The sequence below is a fragment of the Exophiala mesophila genome (genome assembly GCF_000836275.1).
Source record: "Exophiala mesophila strain CBS 40295 unplaced genomic scaffold supercont1.3, whole genome shotgun sequence".
NCBI lineage: Eukaryota > Fungi > Ascomycota > Eurotiomycetes > Chaetothyriales > Herpotrichiellaceae > Exophiala > Exophiala mesophila.
This window is the reverse complement of record NW_015622506.1, coordinates 3663722-3685341: the sequence shown is the minus strand read 5'-3', so window position 1 is coordinate 3685341 and position 21620 is coordinate 3663722. Positions and strand designations below refer to the sequence as shown.

Sequence of the window (21620 nt, the reverse complement as noted above, 5' to 3'; positions counted from 1 at the left end):
AAGGGCCGAGGGGCTATGGCAGGACAAGGTGAGGGGGAAAACAACGTGTGGAATGAGAGGCACGAGGCCACTGAGGCACTGAGGCTTGCTTGATCCGTTGGTCTTGCCAAGGCAGCTGAAGGAGTTGTGGCGCCCAAATCACTGGGATTACACATTAGTTGGTCGGTACGCAAAGGGATGCTGCTCAGCATCTGTGTGCCTCTTACCAGTTGGCAGTTGGATGATGGATCCAAGCTACTCCAGAGAACTATTTGGTGCATGGATGGCGTCTCGAAGTAGGTTTAGAGGCCGAAGGGGCCCTGCAGCAGCCGATTAGCGTTGGTGGACCGTGACTTTTGTCCCAGCAAAAGCAATTGACCTCTCTTGTTTGCCCCCAGACCCGTCCAAGGGTCTGCAGGCGCCCAAAGGTCCATGCCTGCACCATCAGACCTGGCACGCCTGGGTACAACATGACGCGAGGGAGACAGAGAAGACGAAGACGTAGACATGCGCAGCTTTAGGAGATGCCTGGATAGTGTTGCCTGAAGTTTGAAGGGGGACTTCATCTGCTCTTGCCTTCTGAAAACTTGACAATACCCCGCCCCGCTTGCCTAAAGACGTGGCCACTGATCAGGTGGCAGGCACTGGTCTTGCTACGCGTAGTGGCATACTAATGGGCATGCCACGCGGTTTGATTGACTGCCGAAAGTTTCCAACGCTCCTCCCAAGCTTCAGAGTGGGTCGACATGAGCAAAAGCAATCGAACCAAAGACAAACATTGATGTCAAGAATCTCTCAAGTCTTTTATTATGACTTGTTGAGCTGTCGCAGAGGAGATTGGTGCTTCAAGTGCTATTATTCAAGAAAGTCTCTGGGGGCACGGTGTCGTTTTTAGGTACATAGACAAGGTCGAGGCTAACTAGAAGTTCTTGCTTCTCTGTTTCTTGGGGAAGCGAGAAGGTGCATAAGCACGATCTGGGGGCCGAAGGGGACTCCTCGGGCCAGTGGCCTTCTCGAGCCTGACATCACACCATGGCCCCCTTACCTAGCACAGTGCCGGTACTTAAGTAGTGACACTGACAATTCCACATCTCATGGTGAGTGAGGTGCTGTGCAGTCTGGATAGACTTGCTCCCAGCACACTCCATCGGTGGGGATGGTCCACCGCTGATCATCGAGACTGGGGCTGTTGGGCCCCTCGGGTTTGCCTTATAGCCTGTTGGGCCTAGCTTTGTCATTGGGGACTGCTTGTCCGTTGGTCCACTATCCTGACTATACCCTTGACTTTCGCTTAGAGCAGGATCTGGACACTTCCAAGACCGTGACCATCTTGGGACGCATACTGTGACTAATTTTTAGTGGCGATTTCATAGGGCACTGGTGGCCTTTCTGGCAGCCTTCCGGGCCCACGGGGAGGGATTACGCTGTTGCCGTCCGTGGTACCTGACTGCGCAAGAGGTCTGTGTGTTAGACCTCGCTTAGCAAACTAAAGGCGATCAGATGCACATCAACATCAGGGAATTCGGCTGTAAACAATGTATAGTTGACGACGGAGCAATGGTGAGATGCAACGAACGACTTGAGTTGACCTGTTCCCAATCAGAGTACGTGTGGTCTTCTAAGGGCATTGATGGTCAGGAAATCGATTTTGGATCTGCTTGACATTGCAGAGATGTCATTTCTGGATGGTTGAATCAGCGGTTTTCGTCATTACTTGTGTGGACCTTGTGTGCGCGGTTGCAGGTGATTGCTTCAAGAGGCAGTCGCATCCCTGTAGAACCCACACAATATAAACCTTGCCTTAGCAATCCCGCCCACAACTGTCATTCGGCTTCCGCTTCCAAGCTTCCTATCATCCATAAGGACGTGGCCCGTTGGAGTTGACCAGTTGGAACTTTTGCACTTGCCAAACCAAGCATCGCTCGAACCTTCGCTTCTCTTAACAGAATGGCACTCCCTTGTTTTCTTGTGACGAAGCTATAGTGTCGATTCATCTGTACCGAGGAAGATTGAATTGAAGTGGACAGGGAGTTACGACCCACCACAAGCCTCTTCCGCGTTCATCCTTCGAAATTCTACTTTAGTGGCTGTACGCGCAATCGAAGATCAATTACACCCGGCTTTGACTATTCCCATCAGACCTTAACCGAGCAAAGGCGCAAACTGCCCAAATCGGACTATGGCTTGTAGTTGTAAGACTCATGATTGGCATGTACATCCTCGCAAGAAGATGCCTGGCTGGCTCGATCGACATGAGGAATGTATGTCCGATCATGATTGTCAGCCGCAACCCGTAAGGCGCTCCAATCATATGCTCAACGATGACAGATCTACGTCTCCCATACTAGGACAGTACTGATCTGTAAGTATACAGACACCAATCGGGACGATCTAGAATAGGGACATCTTGCATAGGGACATCTTGAATAGGGACATCTTGAATAGGGACATCTTCAACAACGGGTCAAGTCTTGAGGAACCACCTCATGGGCAAGTCACGGACGATCAGGTTGTTGTTGAAATCGACGTAAGGCAGTATTTATTTCCAGTTCACACTTGGCTTCTTCGACGACGTCGCTTCAAATCATGTTTCGAATGCATTGTATCTCGAACTCATCATATTCTTTCGGTGTGAGCGGCTGGTCACGCTTAACGCGGTCCTGCCAGTCCCATTCGAAGAATTTCTCATGCGTACTCTCGAGTTTTTCGGCACAGCTTTGTGTTCCACCCATTGACAAACTCCATTGCATGCCACTGCTTTACATCACCACACCGCTGTTGCTTGCTATTCTGGGCCACAGTTCCGCGGCTTCTTTTCCAACAGGTCCAGTGATGGCGCTGCCCTTCATTTCACCCTTGGGGTTCACAATCACACCGGCATTGTCCTCGAAATAGAGATAGATGCCATCTGCTCTTCGCCAAGGTTTCGACTGTCTAACAACAACAGCGGGCATAACTAGGACAACCGGTGAGAAGAATATTCGACAAATAATGTGGTAACGACAAACCTTTCTTCCTCAATTCAGGCTTTCCCTTCTTGACAGTGGCCATAACCATGTCACCCACACCAGCTGCGGGCAGTCTGTTCAGGCGCGCACCGATTCCTTTGACTGAGATGATGTAGAGATTTCGTGCACCCGAGTTGTCGGCGCAGGACATCACGGCTCCGCTGTAGACGACATGTTAGCCTGGTTCATGTATGTCCTGTCATTTCTGCCCATCCCCAATTTCGTTCCAAATCTTCCCATTTCATATTGCCTGGTTCGTGCGCAAACAATACTTGGACATTTCTGTGGGGATTGGAGGAAAGTTTTCGAGGTTTTCGAGGTTTTCGAGGTTCGGGCTCATCGAGAGGGAAAACGTACACTGGGAGACCGAGAGTCATCTTCAGTTTGTTGCCAGAGGCACCACCACGACTACAGAGATGAGTTAGCGGTTGATCTGTGTATCATACATCGTGCGCACAGCCGAAACCTGGTGCGAACTTGAGGAATGAGCTTACCCTCGCTTCGACATCTTGACGTTGTTTGGACCTGGAAAGTGTTTGTTTGACGAGTTCTTGATTGAAGATGTGACAAAAGTGGCCTGCGGTCGAAGATTGGCGTCAAGGAAAAATCCATGTGTGGAGGACTAAAGTCGAAATCTTGGCATCACGTGATAGATCTTGGCGCACAGCCTTACGCTTCCCATGGCCTTGACCAATCGCCGCTAGTGCCGTTCTCAATGATAGATCTCAGAGCGACGATGTCTTCTTGTATCTCGTTTTAAATGACACCAAAGCAATGCTCATAAGACGTAGACACGATGAGGAACCCAGGCTACAACATTGCAGCCTCAGACATCCTGGATTTTCACCCAATATTGGCTTCCCCCGCTCTCGATTCAGAATTGGCCTGACACTTTACATGACCAGGGTGGTCGATACTACAGGAGGCTGAAGTGTTGATCTTGGGATTCTCACATGGATACTTGGGCGCACGAAGAGAGCGTACCGCCTGAACGCAGGGATTGCTCGAGGCAATACGATGAGACAGCAGCATTGGGACACCACCATCGATTCTGATGTGATGAAAGCCCGTGTTGCATTTGTGTGACCACAGGAATTGAGACATGCACATGAGTGGTGCGGCGCAAATAACAGTTGCTGACACCTCAAGACGTGTGCGCCATCGCCATCGCCGTCCATCGTAGCCATTCTTTCACATGTGACATATTGATCAATGCGAGTGCACGAGACCACCTTGCCTAGGCAGCGAGATTGTTGAGGCTGACAAGAGATGTGGATGCCTTGAAAAGTATGCGAGGGCTACAGAAGTCCCCGGTACGAAAGGACCTTGAATTGGGGGGGTGATGCCTACCCTACCACCCCCAAAGAAACATTGTCGTAGGGAGTAAATGCCTATTTGCCTATAGGTAATCAACGACAGGCAGCACCTAGAATGCACTTCTAGCAGCCAAGTCCTCCTTATCACTGACCCCAACTGATCCTTTCTGCTCCAACGTTATTCACACATCCTGCGTATCTCATCCAACGACTTTGTCCCGTGCTGACGAAAAAGATGGGTACATTCCTTTGGACCCCCCCATGTTCTAACAACTCTCCATCACGCACGGCGTCATCATGAAAATGTCTGACACTATTGAAAACTATGGAGAGCTGCTGAGCGAACATCGATTGGGGCGTCCGTCATTGGCTCTTACCCTGGTCGCGATACAGCCCTGGACATTCTTCGTCAACCGCCCCTTACCAATCACAGACTCAAACTTGTCAACACCTTCCTTCTGGCCCCATCGCGTTCCCCGGTCATCTGTAAGGCGCCTCGGTCCCTCGCTCCGCCCTCTCAGCCTCGACATGCCTTTGACCGGGGCCGATGTCACGTCTGTTGCGTCGTCTTACCCATCGTCTCGCCCCGGATATGGTCGTTGCCGGTGGTATCTGCGTGTTATCCCTCCACATCCTTTAATAGCCTCAGACTGGGTCTGACCAACCTCTTTCTACTTCAATGCTGGCATCCCCGTTCTTGCTCGACCTTCCTTTCCTCTGGTCGATAAGTTACACCAAAGACAAAATAGTTCCCACCTTGCCATAATCATGGCACGGACGCAGGACTCTAGTCCAGGCAATGATGGAGGAGCAGTTCCAGCTATTACTAGTACCATCAGGTCATTCTTCGAAAGTATTGCCGGCAGTACCCCTGATCCCACGAATCCCGTTGTCAATGGCACTACAGCAAAATCCGCCCCGTTCCTCGCTAGACTATTGGCCGATATAGCCAGTCAGGCTCCTCGTCTCGGCGAGAATGTTGCTCTCATCCATTCCCTGGTCGACACCAAACTCTTCGATGGCGGCATCGTTGACGATCGCCAATATCAGGTAAGCCAGATCAAGTGCTTCAACAGAGTCAGCGCTGACAATTGCCCTATAGTTGGAGAAGATCCTTCAGCTAGCTGCTTCACTTCCGGCGCAATCTAAAGCGCTTGGAGATCTCACAGGCCAGTTCATCAAGATCCTTTGGGAGAACCTAGAACACCCTCCTCTCTCCTACGAAGGTGATGAATACAAGTACCGTACTGCCGATGGGTCCAACAACAATATCATGTACCCTCACCTTGGCAAGGCGGGTTCTGACTATGCGAGAACTGTGGTTCCACAAACCCTTAAACCAGGTATTCTTCCTGACCCAGACGTCATCTTTGATGCCATCTTCGCCAGGGGTGAGAAGCGCCGAGAACACCCCAACAAAATCTCCAGCATGCTGTTCTATCTTGCCACCATTATCATTCATGACTGTTTCCACACAGACTCGAGAAATTATGGCAAAGTCAAGACGTCATCCTATCTCGACCTCGCGCCACTCTATGGTAGCAGTCAGCCCGAGCAGGACAAGATCAGGACGTTTCGAGATGGTCTGTTGAAGCCAGATACATTCTGCGAGAACAGAATTCTGGGATTTCCTCCCGGAGTTACGGCACTGGTTGTCTGCTTCAACCGCTTCCACAATTATGTTGCAATGCAGCTCAAGGAGATCAACGAAGGCGGGCGTTTCATTATCCCAAAGGATGTCTCAGACTACAGGGCAAAGGAAGCCTTGAAGAAGCTGGACAATGACCTTTTTCAAACTGCTCGTTTAGTAACATGCGGCCTCTATGTCAATATCATTCTCAATGACTATGTCAAAACCATCCTCAACCTCAACCGCACCAATTCAACTTGGACCTTGGATCCTCGCAAAGACTTCAATGAGGTTTTTGACGCTCAAGGGCTTCCATCTGGCGTGGGAAACCAAGTCAGCGTTGAGTTCAATCTCGTCTACAGGTGGCATTCAGCGATCAGTGTCAAAGATGAGGAGTGGACCAATGATCTGTACCAGGCCCTGTTCCCTGGCAAGGACATTTCTACTCTGACTCAGCAAGATCTCATCGCTGGCTTGCAGACATGGTTGCAGAAGATTGGGGATGACCCTTCGACATGGCAGCTTGACAATGGAAAGTATAAGAGGACGGAACGGGGCACGTTCAGGGATGAAGACCTTATCAACATCCTGAGCGATGCAACCGAAGATGTTGCGTGCGCTTTTGGTCCCAGGAATGTTCCCCTCGCTATGAAGTTGGTGGAAACTCTAGGGATTCGACAAGCCCGAGCTTGGAATGTTGCCACCTTGAACGAATTTCGAAAGTTCTTCAAGTTACAGCCGTACAAAGAATTTTCCGACATTACCACGGATCAGGAGGTGGCTCGCTCGCTCAAGGCCCTGTACCAACATCCTGACTACGTGGAGCTGTATCCAGGGCTGGTCGCTGAAGATGCAAAGAAGCCGCTTGCGCCAGGATCTGGTCTCTGCCCTGGCTATACCGTCTCACGAGCCATCCTCGCCGATGCGGTGGCTCTCACGCGTGGTGATCGCTTCTATACCGTTGACTACACTCCGGCCAACTTGACCAACTGGGGTTGGAACACGGTTAACTCTGACCCAGAGGTGGCACAAGGAGGTTGCTTCTACAACCTGGTCATGAGAGCCTTACCATCATGGTATCGTGGGAACTCGATATATGCCATGTATCCTTTCACCGTTCCTGAGGAGAACAGAAACATCATGAAGAAGCTTGGAAAAGAGCAGGAGTACAACTTTGATCGACCGGCTCAGATTGGTCCTCCTACCTCAATCAGATCTTGGGCGGCGATCACGCGTATTTTGCAGGACCAGGCGTCTTTCGGAGTTCCCTGGGGCCCACACACCTACTATCTGACAGGGCATGACTATATGCTCAGTGGGGACACCGCCGCGAATGCGACGCAACGCAAGGACGTGCAAAATGCCATGTACTGTCCCGTCAACGGGTTGGAACAGATTCGGGCTTTCTACGAAGATCTGACCACTCAGCTGGTTGTGGCGCGTTCTGAGCGCCTGCGAGGCGAATGGTATCAGCTTGACGCTTGTCGCGATGTTGCAAATCCCTCGCATGCAATCTTTGTGGCCAAAATGTTCCATCTTCCTTTGAAACAGCGCGGAGACATGAAACTCATAGCCGTCGAGGTTGATCAGCTCTACCTGGCATTGTCGGTCTTGTTTGCCTATGTTTTTCTGGACTTAGACACGGCACGGTCGTTCAAGTTACGGGCCGGGGCAAAGACGGCGACTGACAAGATTTCAAAACTAGTCAGGGCTGTGTGTGAGGCCGTCAGAATTGGGAGCGTTGTGCGTCTTGGGGAAATCTTTCCCACGGGCACTGCCGGACAGTTGCTTGAGGACTACGGGGTTCAGCTCATTAAGCGGCTGTTTGAAGGGGGTAAATCAGTTGACGAAGTAGTGTGGACCATCATCCCTACTGCGGCGGCTGCTGTGGCGACCCAGGCCCAGCACTTTACGCAGATGCTCGACGTCTTTCTCCAGGAGGAATACCACGAGAAGCACTGGCCGGAGATTCAACGATGTGCGTGGTCCAATGACCCTCAAGACTTTGAGAAACTGAAAGGGTACGCGCTCGAGGCGAATCGACTGGCACCTGCAGCATTTGGCCTGCTCCGGGTTTCCAAGGTTGACACTGTCATCGACGATAATGGTACCAAGATTGAAGTGAAGCGCGGGGATGCTCTCTACACCGACTTTGTCACGGGGGGTTTGGATCCCAAAGTGTTCCCAGACCCTCTCAAAATCGACCCAAGCCGTGATCGGTCGCTGTACATCCATCAAGGCTGGGGACCTCATTCCTGTCTGGGACGCCCCATGGTGGAGGTGGCTATGGCATCACAGCTCAAGGTGTTTGCCAAATTGAAGAACCTTCGGCGTGCCCCTGGGGAACAAGGGATCCTCAAGAAGACAATCCCTCTGCCCAACCCAACCAGCAGTGATCCACACCCGAACCCCGGCAGTATCTCAGTGTATCTCCTAGAAGATTATTCTTCTTGGTTCCCCTTCCCGACGAGTAAGTCAAGGCCACTCAGGTTAATGAAATGTGCTGACACGATATTTAGATCTGAAAGTCCATCACGACGGCCTCGTGGAACAGCAACCCGTTCAACTGGCTGCAGACACTGGTGTTCCAGGCATCCAAAAGCAGATCCAGAATAGTGACATGGCTCAGACGAATGGGTTCAAAACCAATGGCTACGATGAGCAGAGAGACACGGCGTAGGGCCGCCATGGGCCAAGAATCAGGAAGATTCGGCGTGGACGGGCTTAGCGGAGTCCACCAAAGACAGGAAGAGATTCGACAGAGGAAGAAGGCATTGTATCTGGATCCCCTCTTTCTGAACCCTTGCCTAAGTACTGTATTGTTTGAGACGACGTATTCGTAGTGTATCATTGGAAACTCATTACTATGATATTTACATGTGCGCCATACTGTATGACGGATGAGTCCTCATTGCTGATCGCGTTTCCGCTGCCGATGTCGGAATCTTAATTGGTTGGATGGGGAGCGGAGATGACCTGAGGGGTCTTGGACGATCCAGATCGCCTCCCCTGTCAGTCTCCCGTCTGTCCTTATGATGGTTCATTAGACTGCCGCGGACAACATGATCTGTCATGGAATTCAAAGGCAAAGGAATTACTATCGAGTCCTCTGGCTGTCCACGGCGAAACAAGGTGGCCAAGTCGTGCTTGAGCAAGCATGTCAACTGAAGGGCATGAAGAGGTGATGACCGTCGATTCAAATCATGGATCGAGCCTTCTCGCCCTGCCGCCAGAGATCCGAGTCGAGATCTTTCGCTATTTATTTGACGATTCCCAAATACTTGCAGACGGGCTATGTTTCATGAACGGGCCTCGTTGCGGGACAAAGATCTGCCTATGTTCCTTTCCTTACCCAGTTCTAGCCTCTTGTCGACAGCTTCAACGGGAGGCAACATCATATCTACTGGTGGCAACAACGCTACAGATCTCAGGTACGATGAATGAGATGGCCTCTAATATACCTCGAGCCCTACTCTCTACAATTCCACGAGTCGTTATCTCGAACGCACCACGATCATGGTCCAAATCGCCATTGCAGCTCGACATGTTCGACTCACTCAAGATCCTGGAGTTGCGCAACATCACGATCTGGTGCCAATACCATGATGACGAGTACCTGAAAAGTCTCGAGGGTGATGAATGCATGATGGGCCTGGCCTTGTTTAATCTGAACCGTATCAGCCCGCAGCTCACCCAACTGTGCGCCGATGGACAGCGGAAATTTCATATACTCCTCAGCTGTCAGTTTGTGGCCTCGTCCATGACAGGAGAGACAATTGTAAGTTTGAATGATGGTGGTCCGAGTCATGGCATCTGTCTCTCCTACTGACGTGATGGTATTAGCAAGCCGTCATCGACATCGACCAGAGAAAGGTATTGCATAAATCCAGCGGGCCTGCAATCCGCGATAGACATGCATGGGCAGGCTTCTATTGACACAGGGAACTATTTGCACTCATATCGTTGTAGACATATACGACGACTGTTGCGACTGGATACCCTTGGGCGGCGGTACTTTTGGGCGGCGATTTAGGAGCCAATTCTTTCAATTATATTATAAAGCTACGAGAATCATCTTCGCAATCGACCATTGGATATAGAAAACAGGACTTCCCGTTCGCTCAGTCGTACTTAAGCTATATGCCGGCTTGTTAGTAGTAAAGTGGGTGACCATTTGCGAATCCGGGCTGTTGATTGTTTTTGCATTTTCAATATTTTTGCTGGAATTGTATATTCTGTCTTCATACTCTACAGTAGATGTGAAGAGTATAGGGCGGCATCAGCCTCGTCCTAAAGAATTTGGCTTCACTTGTGAATACATTCACACTTCACTCAATCACACGTGACATGACGCTTGGCGTCTTGGGGGCGATTGTGACGCGACGCGACTTGTCACATCACATGATCATCCTGCGTTCAACGTCGACCGCGAATTGTTGGAATCGTGGGAATCTTTCATCCACTCACCACAACACCGCAACCTTTGACTTCCATCATAGCTCTTTCGGGTATTTGCTCACTGGCGGGCGTTTTGTTCTTCTACACTCTTGCATCCGGGTCTTCACCCCTGCTTTTGTTTTATTTCGAGGCGTCTTCAAAGGAAACGCCCGTGCTCCCGGAACTTACCCCAGTTCCCTCCCCACCCCTGATCCTCGGCCTCGTGCCACCATGGAAGAACAAGTGCTTCAATTGCTTCAGGCCACCACTCGCCCGGACACGGCCGTCATCAAGGCAGCAGAGCAAGAGTTGTTACGTCTGTACCAGCAACCAGATCTCCCTTTTGCATTGCTCACCATTGCCACACACCAGGACATCGACTCCAGCTCGAGAAAGGCTGCTCTTACGGCGCTCAAGAACTATGTCTCCCAAACCTGGTCTCCTCAATTCGACGAAACCTTCACCGGCAATGTCTATCTCGACGAGCAAGCCAAGTCCAAGGTCCGGGATCATGTCTTTGCCATCTGCGTAATTAACAACGACCAAGCCTCCAAGGATGCTACACTGCAAGCTCTAGCTGCTGGCGTTGTCAGCAAAATCGCCAGCGCCGACTTTCCCGAATCCTGGCCTTCATTGCTACCATCTCTTCTCAGCATTCTCAATGCTTCCACCACGGACGCCTCTGTTCACGGTGCTTTACGAGTTCTGTTCGAGTTGATCGATTCTGGTCTCACAGAGGACCAGTTCTTCGCCGTCGCACGTGATCTCGTGGCTGCTTTACAACATGTCGCCCTAGATAACAACCGGAGCCTAATCGTCCGAGCTATGGACTTGAATGTCTTCAGATCCTGTTTCGAAATGCTGGAGATGGTTATGGGCGATCACGGTCCTGCAGTCAAAGCCTTTCTTGATGAGTCTCTCAAAGCCTGGATTCCCTTCTTTACCGAGATTTTGCAGCAACCCCTCATTTGGTCCGAGAGCTCTGGCCTGGATCAGAACGACACCAATCTACGAGGCTTAGTGGCCTTGAAGGTTCAAGTGGTCAAAGTGAGTAGCTAGTCCCGACCCATGCTTAAAACATATCATCTAACCATATTGGATCAGACCCTCGACAAACTTCGGACTCTCTACATCCATGCCATCTCACCGCACGCCATAGGCTTGTTCCAAGTCGTTTGGGAAGAACTCTCCAGGGTCGCTCCATCTTATGGCGAATTGTTCGTCGACGGAAACGCCGAGGGCAAACTGGTTGATAGCGACAACCTTCCTTGCAGTCTTGATGCATTGGTTTTGGAAGAGCTAGACTTTTTACAAGTTCTCATCAAAGCACCCCCTGTGCGTCTGGAGCTTTCAACCCAAATGAAGCAATTGGGCGAAGCCCAGCACACCGTCTCCTGGCTTCAAGAACTCATTCGCGTCCTCGTCCTCTATGGCCAGATACCCAAAGAGGAAGAGGGCCTTTGGGAGTATGACTCGAATCTGTATCTTTGTGAAGCGACTTCTCTGACCGCTGCTTACACACCTCGCTCAGCATGTGCTGAAGTCGTTGTCCGCAGCCTGGGCGAATGGTTGAAACAAATTCCCATCAAGGCGATGCTACATTTCAACCAGCAGGTTCTATTGCCATCTAACGCGAGCTGGAAAGAACGTGAAGCACTCTTGTATCTACTGACTCAAGCACTCAAAGATTTAGACGATGTCCCGGCAAAACTGGGCTCAGAGACTGCCTCCGCTTTACTAGAACAAGTCTCCGCTCCACTACTCGACCAACACGTTTTCATGCGCGCAGCTTCACACATGACTCTCAGCTCCTTCTTCAAAGTCGCTGATTCCACCTACCAAGACGCTGGTGCTGCAGCCTTGGCCAATACAATCAATGCCGCCGAAAATGATGCCTGTGACATTGTGCAGGTGGCTTGTATCAGCATCGTTCCGGACTACCTGGAAGCCCTCCCCCGAAATGCTACTCAACCGCTTCAGGAGAACATTATATCCGTGATTGATTCTTTCATCTCTTCACACGACCTTCGCGACGAGCTTGAGGACGCCGACGACATCAAGGCAGCGTTGATACAAACTCTGCGTGATGCCATGATGCTTGACACCAGTACCATAACCACTTCAAGAGCAATCGACCTTTTCTTCAACCTTGCGTCGGACGGAGCGAGCAATTTCCAGCTCTTCACTTTACTCACCGAAGCATTCGAAGGCATCGTCAGCAGCGTCTCATCTCAAGGCCAGGAGCCATATATCGCCCTCTGCGCCAAAACTATCCCTTCCTTGACTGGCGCATTTGACGTTGCCAATATGACCCAGGAGTCAGCGCTCACCAATCTGGCTGCAGAGCTGGTGTCGGCGCTGGCTGAGTTCGGCTCCGATCCCTTGCCACCCGGATTCGTATCGGCAGTTATGCCCAAGTTAGAACGAGTACTGATGGAAGCCACCGAAGCCGAATTGGTACGACCAGCTACTCTGGCCGTCGAACACATGCTCTCAAAAGGAACACAACAGTACCTCAGCTGGACCAATTCGCAGGGCAAGTCTTCGATCGAAGTGACGCTGATGATTGTGGATCGACTGTTGAATTCTCCCGATGTGGATGAGAACGCAGGACAAGAAGTCGGCACGTTGGCGTCGTCATTGGTGGCGAAATTTGGAGTGGACAAACTTGGACCGGATCTCCTCCGACAGCTACTCGGTGCGGTGGCCACAAGACTAGCCACAGCCAGCCGCATCCAATTCATTCAGTCACTGTGTCTCGTGTTTGTGAACCTGACAATTGCAGCGCCCGCCGAAGTGGTGGACTTCCTGTCGGAATTTTCCATCAATGGGTCATCGGGGCTGGCAGTGGTATTGACTAAATGGCTCGAGAACTCTGTGCATTTTGCAGGCTTTGACGAAGTGCGACAGAACGTGGTGGCACTATCGAAACTATTCTCGTTACACGACGGACGGATCCAAGGCATTACAGTGAAAGGTGACTTGATCATCGAATCCAACCCCAGTGGACGGATCAAGACACGATCGCAGGCTCGCCTCAACCCTGACCGCTGGACCAATGTGTCAGCCGAGCTCAAGATCCTGAAACTCATGGTCGACGAGCTATCATCAGCGGCGACGTCACGCTACCCTAACCTGGCAGCCGCCCAAGCCGCCGCCGATGCTCTAGAAGAAGCTGACTCGGACGCCGACGACGCCGACGAATGGGAGGATGTCGGTACCGCCGGCGCCATCGATCTGGCCAGCGAATCTGTCCGTAACGATCTCATGGCCATGGTCGGCGAAGGTCCTCTAGCTGATCGTCGCGGTGGCGATGTTGCCAGTGTTACCAGTAGAGCTCGTGACGAGGAAACCACCGACTACCTTCTTCAGTGGTTCCAGACCGAGGCTGGAAAGGAAGGGTTTGCACAGCTCTTTGAACAACTCAATCCTGAGGAACAGGCGAGATTGAGGGAACTGGTTGGTTGATTTGTGGCGATATTTCAGAGGAGGAGGGGGAGTCAGGAGGGAAAGAGCAGAATTCAGACCGTGCAAAATCTGTTGGTGAGCCCAATTGTGTATCTGTGGGAGTCATACAACTATGATTTTTGGGTCATTGTTGGTCATCGTCTTGTATGATTGGGTTTCGTCTCTGCGCAAGTATTGCTACATGGCCTGTCACTCTGTGGAGGTTGGTGGAGGCTTTGCTCGTTCGCATTTATTCCATCCCAACTCAACTACACACTCACACTCACACCCACACCTCATCTCTATTTCCTACTTACTTCCTAAGGAGGCACTATGATACCATTCACGCACGTCATGACCAGACTGATTGATTACATACACTTGGCAATTCATGCAATGCATACACTTCAGAACCATTATATTGATTGATCTGTGTCTCTTTGTAATCATCGCCATTCATCCCATCCCCTCCCTCCCTTTGCACTCGTCATAATCCACTTGTCCATTGCTTTTTTACTTTTTATTATTCCTCATCGCCGCGAACTTATCATGCCATTTCCGTTTCTTGGAATCCGTCTCTGCAGAACCCGTAGCAGCCTTGGCTGCTGACGCCGTCAATGCACCTGATGCTAATACACTTTTCCCGTGGGAAGTGGATTTGTTGCCAACACCAAATAAACCTGCACCAGTATGATGGAGCTGGTTCTGCTGTTGGGTAATCCTGATTACTTCTTCTATTGATTCAGCTCCATCTTTGGTTTGGGATATCTTTGAGATTTCGATTTCAACACCGTTTTGTTTTGCACGTGTCACCAGAACGGGGATTTGACAGTATGAGGTCCATGTCTCTGAAACAAGATGTGACCATTTCTCGATGAAGGACTGGGCGGGTAGACCTACAGCACTGGTTGTATCGTTTGGTTGTGTCTGTGCGGCTTGAAGAATCCATTGTCCGATAGTCAAAGTCAGATCTTCGGCATTCCAGTCGCCCTGGACGGGGATAGTCTCCCATGCTTTGTCGACTAGGTCTTCGGGGTCGGGGGCTTGGGTGGCGGTGGACTCGGGGGGTGGGAGAGCTCTGAAGCGTCGTAGGATTGCCCGGAGGATATCGATATGGGTGGTGGTGGGCGAATTTGATATCGAGTCTGCTTCGGCGTCGCTGTCCATTTCAGCGAAAATCGATCCGAATTTTTCAGACTTGATACTATGGTCGGTAGCTTTGTCCGAGTCGATGTGGATCCCTCGAATGTTGCAGACCTGGATGAAGTCTTGCCAGGCAGATAGGAGGCGTGTGGGAGTTGGGATAGTGACGGATTTTGAGTTGATGGATTTGTTGGTGTCGGATAGGCAGAGGAATAGTTTTGTGGCAATACTGAGGATGGATCTTCGTGGTGCTGCGATATCTTGGAGAATTTGGTTCAGTGTCACGGGGTTTGAAGAACTGGGCCTTGGTCTAGAGATGGTATAGGTGTCGTCTGCTGTGGGATCGGTGCTGTATGGGATTAGGGATCTGATTTGGAGTTCGATGGCGGCCAAATCCGGCTCAACGGGGATGAGTTCCAGAACATTCTTGACTTGAGCAATTGCGGTGATTTCTCGATTTTGGTTGGGGTCAGAATATGTATCAATATCCATATCGATGTCCATGTGGACGTCACCGTTGCTAGACGTCCCCTTTCTGATGATTGATGGACATGTCTGGGTGACATGGACGCTATTGCTGGTGCTGACCTGTTTGACCGCCCATACCTTATCATCACTGCAGAGATGAAGATGGCCTTCGGTTAGGGTATTTGAAGGGTCATGGCTATTTGGTGTGCCTGAGTTCTGAGATATTGATGATTTGAATTGTAATCTATTGACCAGTGTCAGCTGTGGTCACAAAGGATGATGAGGTTAGAAAGTTCTTCTCACCGTACAGGTCTTCTGTCGTTGGATTTCGTTTCTATTAGATCCACCAAGTCAGGCGGAAGTTCTATGAGCCGGAATGATTGTTGGGGCTGGGTGAATGAGAAGCCCACAGGCCGAAATCCGGAGGTCTGGGTCGACATGGCTTGGACACGGGAAAGCGGTATTGGGATGGGTTGCGAGGGATAGAGTATTTGGATCAAGGCATCGCGTCAGGTGAGGTATAAATAGCAGGTCTGTGCCTTGCTGGATTGAAACTATCGTCTCCTTTTGCATGTGAATATGTGTGTATCAATGTGAATGTGGAGGTGGTGGTGGGGGATGAACACGCGACGCGTCTGTGAGGAGATGGATTACATAAGAAATCAATTTAGCTGATTACGGTTGCAGCGAGATTTTTCGCCGAATCTGGCGACAAGTACCGCCGCTTTTGGCAGGTTTCTTCCCTCGCTGTCTAGAAATGGTTTCTCAGCCCTCTCCACAGGGGATCCCCACGAAATGACTAAGAATCCTGGAGTGGTATAATAGAAATACTGGAATCCGGTGGAGGCTACGTGGGTATGACCCTTGAATCGGAAATCTACTTGTTCTTTTCCACCATGCCCAGAGACCCAGAGAGATGAATTGCTTGTGCCTTTCGAGTTTGCCGAACGGGATAGGAAATTCAGGAATTCCCAGCTAGGCAAGACTCCCGAAGAATACTTTCCACTTACGTTCGGCACGGCTTTCTTACCCCTCCAAACCACCAGACAACCAGCAACCAGGAGAAATCTGAACCTCTTTTTCAATCGATTTGACGGCTTGCAACAAGTCTACTGCGGTGCTCTCCTCTTCAGTTCGGCCACCTCTAGAGTAAGTCGCCAATTGAGACCAAGTGTAGCCCTACCGTCAGCCTCGATTGTCGTTGGTGCTGTCGCTGCTATGAGCTCGGCTCTGCAACTTAGTGTCGCGGAACGCCATGCGCCTGAAAAGACCAGACGATCTGTGGCATGTAACCACTGTCGAGAAAGAAAGATACGTTGTATGTTTGGACCAATGCCACTCGGTGCAGCTTATGAAGTTCATCCAAGTTGACCAGCTCCTATTATCTAGGTAATGGACGAACTCCGTGCGCCAATTGCCTGGATCGTTCTGAAGTATGCGTTGTGACGCCCAAAAGGACTCATCGTCTCCAGGGCACTCGAGGAACGGGACCCAGCCCCCGCCATCGCTCTAGTGCGCCGTCTAAGTCCTCAAGGTCGCATCACCGACAGCGGCGGCAGAGTCCCGGCAACCCACATATCTTGGAAATCGATCAACATGACCATCTCACCCACGCTGCCTCGGCCTCGCCGAAAGATGTACCCCAGAGGAATGCTAACCACTCTAACTCTGGGACGATTGTAAGTCATCCAAGGCTGGCCAAGATAACTGCCACTGATGTACCATCGCAGGAGTATGAGTTGGACAATATTCAGAATGACTCAGCTACCGGCATGTCACCTCAAACCTTCACTTTCATCAACCACTGTATCGAAGGCCCGGCAACCACGGCTTCAAATGTCAGTACTTTGCATCAAGAGACATCGCAACCCCGCCAGGAAGAGCAAGAGCATAGCAGCGTCTACGCGACGGACACCGTAAGTTCTGCATGAGCCCCAGCTTCCAACATTAAGAACCAGCACGAAATCTCTAACCCTCCACTGATATAGCTGAATCTCGAGTACTACGGTAAATGATGATGACACAGGGGCCTTCATCGATCTATTGCTAACTCGCAAGTAGGTCCGCGCTGCTTCTTGTCCTTTTCCTCACAACCAGGAGTGAAATGGATCAACTCCAAAGTCAGGTCCACCGAATTTTCCAATGTGGCTATGCGAGTCGTGACGGACATGGCTCAAATGCTGAAAATGAGCCGCACTCCGTCCCCAGTACGAGAGCCAGAGCCGAGTTTGGAAGCAGCAACGGAATACACAAAAGGTACCTGAAACCTTGACCCTCCTTTGTTATTGTTCCTCTACCTCTGATCTTCCTGTCCCGCTGACGCTGACGAACGCTTCTAGCCTACTTCGAAGAGGCACCGGAAACGGCATTTAATATTGTTGACCGCTCTTGGTTTGAATCTCGACTACGGGCCCATCGCAGTGGCTCGACACCGGAGGACAAGGCCTGGTATGCATTGCGCAATGTTCTGTGGGCCAGTGGATGCCGAATCCAGCTGTCCAAGAAAGACGATTATACTCAAGTTTCACGCGCATCGTGGGCGTTGTTTGAAAATGCACTTTCCGTACAGACTGAGGTGCAGTTCTTGCGCGCCTCTATCGTCGCTGTACAAGCACTTATTTTGATGGTACGTCCAAAGTTCGTACATTTGCCGTAGAGTATATCCTAAACATCATTGGGGCTAACGTATTCTTCACGCACACAGGCGTACTTTGCGGAAGGTGTAGGTAAAACATCCTTGCAGTACATGCTGTGTTCGACCGCCATGCGACTCGCCTGTTCCAAAGGATTACATAGACAGGCCCCAAAGTCCTGGAAGATCTCGTCTCACGAAGTCAAGCACAGAAACTGGATGTTTTGGTCGATCTATTGTCTGGAGAAACAAATTTGTACACGATCCGGTCGTCCATCAGTGAGTACCTTAGCTCTATTCCCAAACAACAAGACCTTTCTACGTGGGGTTGCTGAATACTAATGAATTTCGCTGTGCGGTCAGGCGATAGATGATGATGAAATCAGCACGCTTCTTCCTCAGAGCACGCTTACAAACCGACCTGGCGACATCGCGTATTGCCACATTCTCGTTGATCTCATACAGCTGTGCTCTACAGCCAAAAAGCGACTCTCTAGCGCTCGTGCTCTTCAGCAATCCTCCGAACAGTTGATACAAACGGTTAGTAGCCTAGTCCAGGAACTTGACAACATCAAAGACCGCGCTATCAGGCGATACAAATTTTCCCTTGATGGTCCATTGGACCTTTCCCAGTTGCCAGCTTCGGGACTCACCTTGGGCCAAGCACAGTCCCTCAAAGCCAACTACTGCTGTCTCGTGCTCGACATCAATACGCCTTTGAGCTACCCATGGTCTGGCATCCACCTGCACGCGGAACAAGATTCAGTGGCCTTTGCACAAGTTGAAAAATCCTGTGCCGCTGTCGCGGAGGCCGCAAGGTGTGCCATTCTAGCAACCAGACAAATCCAAGTCGATGCTAGCTGCACCGCACTGTAAGTCCACTTGATGAGATCTCTTTAAGCATAACCCATTAGCCTCAACCTACACTCTGATTTACCGTGCTCTGAGCAACTACTAAGTCTGGGCAGAGTTTCACTGTACACTCCTGTTTACAGCTCAGTCAACCTGTTTATTCAAATCCTCCGAGACACCAGTGCGACTTCAACAAGATCCGATCTGATAGTTTTAGGTTCGTAGCTCGCTGCCTTCTTGGCTCCCGCTCCTGTCATTCGTTGTGGTTTAAGCGATGAAACTCGGATTGATAAAGGTGCATACAGATATCGCGCTGGGCTACTTTTCAAGCCTTGAATTGGTGACAAACCTCGAGCTATCGCTCTCTTTCGCAAGGGACATGTGCCATTTCGCTCGTCTTGCTGTCGACACTAACAACAAGGCCCTGGAGAAAGACGACGTTGGCCAATCCCATTCCCATGTCATCGCTGCACAACCTTTATTGGATATGTCTACCGACAATTTCCCGAATGAACCCCCGGGATTTGGCTTTGATGTAAGTATTCTGCCCTCAAGCATCCATCTGCCTGTTTCTCCTTACCATCTTGTTCACTTTCGGTCATTGGCGGAGCTGTTGATTCATTTGGACAAGTCACAATATCTTACCACATTTCTAGGAGAATGACTTCTTCGGCTCCCTGCCGGATGAGACCTTCGAAATGTGGAGCACTTTACTCCCATTTACGGCTACAGATGATTTCAATTTTTCGGCATGACGAATCACTTCCTGTCCGACGTTTATAAAAATCATAGTATGTGTCATTTCTACTGGAATTATTACTGTTCTGTTTGTGCTGCGTCAGCTTTTGCTGTAGCAGAGTAGCTAGATGCTGTTACGTTCGACACAAATACGTCCAGCTCAACACTTGTTCTGTGTTGTCATTTGAAGCAGATTGTTGGATATGGCAAACCTTGAAACCCTTTAGTGTGTGCCACTATACCCATTGACACCGCTATTTTCTTCTCTTGTTGCAGCTTTGACCCCAAGAAGCGCCTCAGCATTCTTATAAGCTATCAGATCCAGCTGTTCTGGGGTCACCAGGCCGCTTTGCTCGAGTTCGGTTATCCACTTCAATCCCTGTTCGTTGCTGGTGAATGGGTAGTCAATGCTATACAAGATGTGGTCGATCTTGGTGTTTCCAAGAATACAGCGCATGGGATCCAAACTCCAGCAGGCCGAGGTGGTGATCCAGATGTTTTCGTCCCAGACTTTCTGGAAGGGACGTTGCCGCCTTCCCATGATGAATTCTTGATCGCAAATCCTCTGCAGCATGTACGGCATCATCTCTCCAAAGTGACCCAGGACGATTTTGAGCTTGGGGAAGTCGTCAAATAATCCGGCAGCATGGAGACGCAGAACGTGAACACCCACGTCACTGTGCCAACCCCACATTGCTCCCCCGATCACAGTGGCAGATCTTAGAGGATAGTTGCCGGTGTATGTCTGTCGAAGGAGCTCGTCTGAAGGCCAAGAAGGGTGGAGATATATTGGCACATCCAACTCTTCGGCCTTCTTCCAGAAGATACGATATTCCTCGCCATCGTAGAAGTTCGCTCCGACTGTGATTTTATTGTCTATCAATGCTCCGACGAAGCCATGCTCCTTCACAGTTCTTTCAAGCTCGGCCGCAGCATCCTCTGGATGCGTCATGGGCAGTACCGCAAAGCCGGCGAACCGCTTCTTGGTCTCGTCCGATTTCGAGATTTCAGCCGCCAATTGATCGTTCCCAGCCCGACAAGCATCAGGAGATGGGTTCTCGGCGGCGCAGTGGGAGATGACCTGAAGAGACACCCTTCCGCTATCCATCTCCTTGAGGCGCAAAGAACCAGCGTCGAAGAGTCTCTCCGTTGCCCCGGGCCATTTGACAATGCCTGCTTTCATCGAGTTATCGAACGAGTCGAAGATAGCCTTGGAGTAGTAATGCTCCTCGAGCGTGATAAGAGGTGGAGTCATGGTGGACAATCTGGTGCAAATTTCGGTAGGGAGGCTCGAATGCTAAGGGGAGTGGAATTCTTCTAGAACTCGGGCGGTTCTTTATCAATGTCAATTAATCAAAAGGAGAGGATAAGTCACATCTAGATCTGATTTGCTAGACTACCACCGCTTTGATATATCAAAAGTCGTTCTGAAAATCCAAAAGTTCGCCTCTACATGAACATTACAACCTCCAACCACATTATGGAACCTGCAAAGCTTGGAAGTGCTGGTGGATCCTTAATTGCCTAATTCGCTCGGCTGATATAAGCCTCTCCAAAAGCGTTCGCCGTTCGATCGGCAACTGCTCCTCGGTCAGCTGGGTCAACTAGGTCTGAGGACAACGTCTAGTATGGTGAGAAGCCTGGACATCGTGTCAATCACCTGCACAAGATTGCGATTGATGCCGAACATAGATGGAAAGGAAGTTGGGACCGGGACAATGGTTGAGCCGCAAATTATTCTCTGAGCCTGCGTGACCAGCGCATGTGGCTCAGAGGCTGTAGGACTTTCTACCTCTGCGCCGCAACACCTTGTCCTAGTGTTTGAAAGTGTTTTAGAGCCATCAATTGGAACATATTCCCACCAGGTGAAACATAAGCAACACCATTCCAGTTACCTGTTTGCTCTCCCGACTCTACTTTCACTCATGGCTGCTCCTGTCGCCATCGTTACCGGTGGCTCGTCTGGGATT

General features: G+C 50.5%; 6 protein-coding genes across 7 annotated transcripts; 4 read left to right on the top strand and 2 right to left on the bottom strand.

Annotated features, from left to right (window-relative positions):
• Window positions 1-2511: 2511 nt before the first annotated feature.
• On the bottom strand, window positions 2512-3565 carry PV10_04847 (60S ribosomal protein L23-A). Its single transcript, XM_016369437.1, has 4 exons — window positions 3482-3565; window positions 3345-3395; window positions 2988-3148; window positions 2512-2935 (listed from the first exon to the last, which is right to left on the bottom strand). The coding sequence occupies exons 1-4, from the start codon at window positions 3493-3495 to the stop codon at window positions 2739-2741; spliced, it is 423 nt and encodes a 140-aa protein (XP_016225225.1). The 5' UTR covers window positions 3496-3565; the 3' UTR covers window positions 2512-2738.
• Window positions 3566-4731: 1166 nt separating this feature from the next.
• On the top strand, window positions 4732-8833 carry PV10_04846 (uncharacterized protein). The gene is made up of 3 exons (XM_016369436.1): window positions 4732-5353; window positions 5406-8403; window positions 8453-8833. The coding sequence occupies exons 1-3, from the start codon at window positions 5072-5074 to the stop codon at window positions 8611-8613; spliced, it is 3441 nt and encodes a 1146-aa protein (XP_016225224.1). The 5' UTR covers window positions 4732-5071; the 3' UTR covers window positions 8614-8833.
• A 433-nt stretch (window positions 8834-9266) lies between these two features.
• PV10_04845 (uncharacterized protein) lies at window positions 9267-10042 on the top strand. Its single transcript, XM_016369435.1, has 2 exons — window positions 9267-9711; window positions 9777-10042. The coding sequence occupies exons 1-2, from the start codon at window positions 9370-9372 to the stop codon at window positions 9867-9869; spliced, it is 435 nt and encodes a 144-aa protein (XP_016225223.1). The 5' UTR covers window positions 9267-9369; the 3' UTR covers window positions 9870-10042.
• A 366-nt stretch (window positions 10043-10408) lies between these two features.
• Window positions 10409-14232, top strand: PV10_04844 (uncharacterized protein). The gene is made up of 2 exons (XM_016369434.1): window positions 10409-11417; window positions 11475-14232. The coding sequence occupies exons 1-2, from the start codon at window positions 10602-10604 to the stop codon at window positions 13836-13838; spliced, it is 3180 nt and encodes a 1059-aa protein (XP_016225222.1). The 5' UTR covers window positions 10409-10601; the 3' UTR covers window positions 13839-14232.
• A 73-nt stretch (window positions 14233-14305) lies between these two features.
• PV10_04843 (uncharacterized protein) lies at window positions 14306-15868 on the bottom strand (the record flags this gene model as incomplete). Its single annotated transcript, XM_016369433.1, has 2 exons — window positions 14306-15672; window positions 15732-15868. The coding sequence occupies 2 exons, from the start codon at window positions 15866-15868 to the stop codon at window positions 14331-14333; spliced, it is 1479 nt and encodes a 492-aa protein (XP_016225221.1). The 3' UTR covers window positions 14306-14330.
• Window positions 15869-16491: 623 nt separating this feature from the next.
• On the top strand, window positions 16492-19833 carry PV10_04842. 2 transcript variants are annotated; one of them, XM_016369431.1, is made up of 11 exons: window positions 16492-16746; window positions 16818-17107; window positions 17159-17344; window positions 17417-17435; window positions 17490-17684; window positions 17768-18054; window positions 18133-18339; window positions 18424-18932; window positions 19029-19129; window positions 19218-19447; window positions 19569-19833. In XM_016369431.1, exons 1-11 carry the CDS (start codon window positions 16647-16649, stop codon window positions 19665-19667), a joined length of 2223 nt encoding a protein of 740 aa, XP_016225219.1. In that variant the 5' UTR covers window positions 16492-16646; the 3' UTR covers window positions 19668-19833. The 2 variants fall into 2 exon arrangements, with proteins under 2 accessions (XP_016225219.1, XP_016225220.1); XM_016369432.1 differs by lacking the exons at window positions 19029-19129; window positions 19218-19447; window positions 19569-19833 and having other exon boundaries at window positions 18424-18962.
• The last annotated feature ends 1787 nt before the right edge of the window (window positions 19834-21620 follow it).

Excerpts from the sequence above, each read along its gene's own strand:
- PV10_04846 (XM_016369436.1), top strand. The coding sequence starts at position 5,072 with ATGGCACGGACGCAGGACTCTAGTCCAGGCAATGATGGAGGAGCAGTT. Across the intron at positions 5,354-5,405 it reads TTGACGATCGCCAATATCAG|TTGGAGAAGATCCTTCAGCT; the intron begins GTAAGCCAGATC and ends ATTGCCCTATAG. Across the intron at positions 8,404-8,452 it reads TTGGTTCCCCTTCCCGACGA|ATCTGAAAGTCCATCACGAC; the intron begins GTAAGTCAAGGC and ends CACGATATTTAG.
- PV10_04845 (XM_016369435.1), top strand. The coding sequence starts at position 9,370 with ATGAATGAGATGGCCTCTAATATACCTCGAGCCCTACTCTCTACAATT. Across the intron at positions 9,712-9,776 it reads CCATGACAGGAGAGACAATT|CAAGCCGTCATCGACATCGA; the intron begins GTAAGTTTGAAT and ends TGATGGTATTAG.
- PV10_04847 (XM_016369437.1), bottom strand. Across the intron at positions 3,149-3,344 it reads ATGACTCTCGGTCTCCCAGT|CGGAGCCGTGATGTCCTGCG; the intron begins GTACGTTTTCCC and ends TGTCGTCTACAG. Across the intron at positions 2,936-2,987 it reads GCCTGAATTGAGGAAGAAAG|TTATGCCCGCTGTTGTTGTT; the intron begins GTTTGTCGTTAC and ends CGGTTGTCCTAG.
- PV10_04844 (XM_016369434.1), top strand. The coding sequence starts at position 10,602 with ATGGAAGAACAAGTGCTTCAATTGCTTCAGGCCACCACTCGCCCGGAC. Across the intron at positions 11,418-11,474 it reads TGAAGGTTCAAGTGGTCAAA|ACCCTCGACAAACTTCGGAC; the intron begins GTGAGTAGCTAG and ends ATATTGGATCAG.
- PV10_04842 (XM_016369431.1), top strand. The coding sequence starts at position 16,647 with ATGAGCTCGGCTCTGCAACTTAGTGTCGCGGAACGCCATGCGCCTGAA. Across the intron at positions 17,108-17,158 it reads ACTCTAACTCTGGGACGATT|GAGTATGAGTTGGACAATAT; the intron begins GTAAGTCATCCA and ends GTACCATCGCAG. Across the intron at positions 19,130-19,217 it reads ATCCGATCTGATAGTTTTAG|ATATCGCGCTGGGCTACTTT; the intron begins GTTCGTAGCTCG and ends AGGTGCATACAG.